Below are 5904 nucleotides of genomic sequence, written 5' to 3'. Positions count from 1 at the left end.
ATGCTTCGGGACGGGAAATATGTGAAACGGGGTGTCTCCGGTGCGGAAAAAAGTAGGACCTATGCTTCGGGACGGGAAATATGTGAAAAGGAGGTCTCCGGTGCGGAAAAAAGTAGGACCTATGCACTAGACGGGAGATATGCGAAAAGGGGGGTCTCGCGGAAATTTTGAGGTGAAAAGGTGGTCATAACCGCGGCCCATACGGTGACATACCTACCATGCAATATATACGGAGTGCCTATAACAGCAGGAACGTGTAATATTTTTTTTATGCTGAAGTAAGTCTAAATTTCTCTTCATTTATTAATTTCTCGATTTCCTTGTGAGATGATCGTGCAAATAAAAACATATTATTGTGGCAATGTGCTACTGAGAATATACATTTTAAGAAGGCAACGTTTCACTTATTTTGCTGTACAGTCAGGAAAGAAGATATTATTCTTTTTATGAACTTTACACTGTTTGTGTTTATTATATTGTTGTTTTGTACTTTATTTATTTATATTGCGAGTACGCGAGCGTGTACGCACGTTTACCTGCGGGCATGGTACGCAGAACCCCCCTGAAAAAAAAAAAACTATCGGCCCTATTACTACTACACTTAGGTATTTCATGTAAATACGAGGCTTCCCAGACCCCGAATAATTTGCCGTGCTTCAGAAATACCGGATCTCTTGGACCGCGCATTTCCTCGTGTGAACGCTAAAGCCTAGGACACACTGCGCGTTTTTTACGCTGGCCGCTTGCGATCGATAAATACGGTGCCGGGTCCGCGCGGTGTGTCCGGTCTCACGGCAGCATATTTCGCTCGCGATCGCATACGCCCGGCGCATCGCTCGTATTCAACATGTTGAATATTTACGCCCGGTTTTCGATCGCGTGCGTACAAATACGACATTGTGTCCACATGTTCGCGCGCGATTTCTTTCAACAGCCAATCAAGTTTAGTAAAGCAGTCTCATGATGCATAAAATAACAGCGTAAACACAAGAAGTGTGAACTATGCAGAAGGAGGATGATTTGGCCATTTTATGGTCAGAGAACTCGTGTCTGTATTACATACAGTCTGTGACTCTGTAGAGTATCGCAATCGAGTTGCGAAGGAAATAGCATTAAATGCTATAGCGCAACTACTGGAGATGACTGGTAATTTCACCCTGTATAAATAGCTCAATAAATCGAATTATTTTCATTGTTTAATTGACGATTTCGTATGGCAGTGTTGTGCATATAAGTATGACAACAGCCCTTAATTACTTATATATTATTTATAGATGGGCTATTTGTAGAATTTTAGCAAATTTGATTTGAATTCTATGCACAACCTCCCGCCTAACACACACTGTTCTGACATTTATTTTCACCCGTTACTGTACATGCTACGCGTACATGTACATGTACATGTAACACGGCCAGCGTACAAAATCACAGTGTGTGTCCAGCTGTACGCGCAACTCGTACGGCGTTCTAACCGTATTTCTGGAGCCGCGAATCAGCGTGTGAACGCTCGGCCGCGTATTTGTCTCAGATACGGTATTTCGCAAATACCGTATTTCTGGAGCCGCGAATCAGCGTGTGAACGCTCGGCCGCGTATTTGTCTCAGATACGGTATTTCGCAAATCCGGTATTTCATAAATACGAGGTCTCGTGTGAACGAGGCTATTACCAAGTATTCTGAATATCTAAGCAATTATCACCAATAAATTCAGAATGCGTATAGAATAACAAAAATAGGTTTGTTTACATGCATGTCATTTCATTTTATTCTTGCAATTGGTTCATTTAGCAATGATGTCTACAGACATATTCTAAGGGTCAATAACGACCATAATTGCAATTACTGAATTATGCAATGGTCAAACCTTATAAAACAATAAAAAATTTCATTCAGATATGAATATATAGACCAATTTTAGCATCAAAGTTATAGTTTGTAATCACAACAACCAAATACTTAATTCATATCTTCTATACCAAATTACTTATGAATATTTGATATTTCGATGCTTCGATTATAAAAAATACAATTATAGCAAAAAGATACTAGAATGCACACACAAAAATACAGACCTCTATATAGCATCGTTCTTAAAAGTAAAACTATGAAATATTACAACCGATCTTGATAATCAACGTAATAAAACCTAAAAAAGCTCAAATATACATTCGAAACAACAACTGCAGATATAAAATGCTAACCACAAAGCAAATCAAATAATAGAATAGTTGAAGTACCTTGTACAGCAATATTACGTTTAGACACGCCCGAGTTGGAAGCCTAGATGCTCTCCCTGAACAGAGAGCTTCACTATAACGCCTCCCCTCATGCTATCAACAAGTTTAGTGTCAGACACCATGAGGAGTCAGGTTGGAACGTGAGATGAACCATAGATATTATTATGATATATGCAAATACATGTACGTGTATACATCTACGGATGGGCAGAGTAGTCCCTCAATAATGCTACAGTAGGCCGTGCGCGTGGAGGGTGGAGTGGGAGGTTTAAAGAGAGAAAATTTGGCATTTTAGTGTAAACAAAAATGCCAAACTAAGGGTTTTGTCAGGCGTGCGTGTGGACAAGTACGTGTGATCAGATCGCAGTGGATGGCTAATGGCGTGTTACGATGTACCACTCTAACGTGGGAGGCATACTGACACAGAAAGACTAAAATAGCTGGCAGTGTTACAACAAAATATCACGTGCCAAAGGGAATGAACGAGGGTAGAAAGATAAGGCACGATTCCGCATTCGTGCACAAGCTAATCAGCACAGGGGACACGTCCAGGCCCAGGCCACAGGCCCAAGCCACAGGCCCAGCCCAAGCTATTCATACATGCATATCTGTAGAAATAAGACAAGACTGGGTTCGATAGACGAGATAAATAGCCAAAATAAAAGTCTAGCTCAGAAGAAACACAGATGTGCTCAAGCTAATTTAAATCTGCTAGGTGTAACACCCAAAAGTGTTAGAACGAGGCATGCTTAACAAACTAGGGGCCATACTGACATTTTGTTTAAAAAAACCAATAAACACACACGAGATGCCTCATTTAAAATGGTTTAGGAAAGTACCTTATATAAAAGGTATACCTGTAGCATCACCTCACTGAACTGCGAAGAGCGGGGTATTTCAAAATCACAGGTAAAATTATATAAAATGCTTGTCTGAAGATATTATTAGATCTTTAAATATTCCCACAGGATTCTACGGTCTTGTAGTGACATTAGTTGAGGCTAGTACTGCTTCAAGAAAAAAATATTAATCACCACAACACATTCATGATTGTAGATATTGGCTGCATATGAATTGTTCACAGGAGTGATTTTTGCAGTTCTGAATACAATCAAAGTGGAACGATACTCTAAGAGTTTAAGAGTACATGATAATAAATGTACAAAAAAATGCATGTATATACTATATTTTATATCTGTATTTGTATTTTATATCTTATATAGGATATAAAATACAAATACAGATATAAAATATAGTATATACATACATTTTTCTGTTACCAGAAATTCACTTCTATTATTACTACATTGAGGCCAGTTAAATTAGGTGCTGCTATGACACGACACAACAGTGCTACCACCCTAATTAAGTTGCACCCTTGAATTGTTAATTGTACGTTTTAGATCGGGAGCTAATCGCAAAAGTGCAATTATATTTACACTTAACTGGTGTTGAACCAAATGACATTTTATTAACGATAAACACATGCATAATTTAATTTAAACTAATAGTGAAATATAAGATATTACAACAATTTGTCTGTTAAATTAACAAATAAGAAACAGCCTTGGGCTGTAGCCTGTAGCTAAAGAGTTGCATAGCGCAACTTCGTTCATGGAGGTACCTGTTGTTGTGCCAATGGCATCGTAAGCAAATAAGCATTGGCAGGTTTAAAAAAATTATAAATATTTCTAGTTACAGTATGCAATCTAATATCCGAAAGTCTGAAAACCGAAAAGCTCCGAAAACCGAACTGTCCTACCATTGCGAAATACGAAAAATTCCGAATTCCGAAACGTGTCTGGTCCCAAGGGTTTCATATAATAGATTGTGTACTGTAATATTGAACCTCGACACTTGCTATCAAACTAGCTGCAGCTGACCATGGTCAGATAAACTAGATACCCAAATTACCCAATCGTCTATTAAACCTGCCCTACGTGGTTGTGATATGTTACTGTAGATAATATAACGTGCAGATATTGCACAACAACATAACTAGCATGCTATTATCTAAACGGTGGTTCACAGACCTTTTTGGCCAGGGGAAACACTGTATATAATATGTATACAGCTATGTTCACAATAAAACTAATACATGAATACAGTGTCTTGATATTTGGTGTTACAGTTCATTGACTATTAATAAAAACATGAACATATCTATACAATGTAATAGTATACAGATATATTCAGGAAAAAAACTAATAACCGAATTCACTGTTTTAATATCCCATTTCATCCAAGCATTAATAACTCACATTGAACAATAGCAATCATTGTGACTCATCAGGAATTCATGAGGAAAACTTCTCTCCAATAACTTCCGAGATTTTCTTCTGTTTATCTGTAAGAGATCCCAATAAATAATATTAATCTGGTTGTCAAGTAAAACATAAATATGTAGTAAATAAGTGTATTATGAGGCTGGACATATAAATTTATTAATTTGAACCCCTCTAGTCAATATATTCTCCACTGTCATGGACAGTGGAGAAAGTAAGGATTACTTTAGAGTTTAAAACATGGAACGAGGCAAAAAGAGCTGCTAAAGATAGAACGTTATTGAGAAATTTGATTTCCAGCCCTATTCTCCACAAGGAGAGAAGGAACCAAGAAGAAGTCAATATATAGGGTCTCCTGAAGCAACCCCACAGCACACCATCTAGTCCATTAACATAAAAACTCCACACAAAGCTGGTCCAATGAAGTTTTGGGTGGTAGACAAGTTATACTTGGGGCTTTCACAGGGGTGGTCCAGAGTTGGGAGTCAAAGTGATTAGAGTTTTTAGGCAATTTTTAAGTGTTTGATCCCTTACCTCAGTACGTGAACCACATATAACAACAACGACTGGTTATTTTTATGTACATTGCAGGCAGTAAATGTTTAGGGTGAGAACCAAATGTGATCTCAAGGTAATTTTTTTAGCAGGCATCATAGGACCTTTTAGGTGGGGCTGGGCCCTAGGCAGCCATCTAGTTTGCCTATATCACTAGCCAGTACTGACTCCATTATTACGTTAATTGCAAATTTTAACCCATCACCACATCACATTGCCTATATATATATCAGGAGTCTATCAATTGATGGACTCCTATATATATGCATATTGTTACATTTTTCTGGCAAAGACCCTCCCTGGAAAAATATAACATGAAAAGAAGTCTCCATCTACACTAGAAGATTCCACCATGCGCCAGCTTGTCCTAGTTGATGTTGTTGTGTCATACAAAATAGCATAAACAAACATGCACAGTTGAACCTTTAGTCTTATCAGGTAATTTTGTTTGTAATAGCTTATTTGGGTTAAGACTATGCCAGGGGTCGAAATTAGCGGTATCCCGATATCCGCGGGATAGTAGATTCTTGTGTTGGATACCAGGGGGCCGTTTCACGAAGCTATCGTAAAAACGCCATCTTAAGGATATCCTTAGAATTCTTGTACGAGAGCCTAACGCTGTCCTAAACGTCCCTCGTTAAAGTGTTTCACGAAACTTATGCCGGTGCGTTGTTAGACGGTCCTTAAAATTCAGCTGTAACGATGTTGCTGGCGGCATAGACTGGTATCCTATCTCTACACCTTGCTACTAGATAGTCTATATATAGAGACATGCAGTGGCGTATCTAGGGGGGGGGGGCAAGGGGGGCACGTGCCCCAGGCGCCATG

At 38.6% G+C, this 5904-nt stretch overlaps 1 protein-coding gene across 1 annotated transcript in view; it reads right to left on the bottom strand.

The window, feature by feature from the left end:
- Positions 1–4392: 4392 nt before the first annotated feature.
- Positions 4393–5904, bottom strand: part of LOC106811210 (stimulator of interferon genes protein-like) — a 19046-nt gene continuing 17534 nt past the window's right edge. The window contains exon 5 of the mRNA XM_014814763.1: positions 4393–4583. Within this exon, the coding sequence (XP_014670249.1) occupies positions 4534–4583 (50 nt within the window). The 3' untranslated portion in view covers positions 4393–4533. The remainder of the gene's footprint in view (positions 4584–5904) is intronic.

The sequence above is a fragment of the Priapulus caudatus genome, unplaced genomic scaffold (assembly GCF_000485595.1).
Source record: "Priapulus caudatus unplaced genomic scaffold, Priapulus_caudatus-5.0.1 Scaffold515, whole genome shotgun sequence".
Lineage (NCBI taxonomy): Eukaryota > Metazoa > Priapulida > Priapulimorpha > Priapulimorphida > Priapulidae > Priapulus > Priapulus caudatus.
This window is presented reverse-complemented; position numbering and strand designations above follow the sequence as displayed.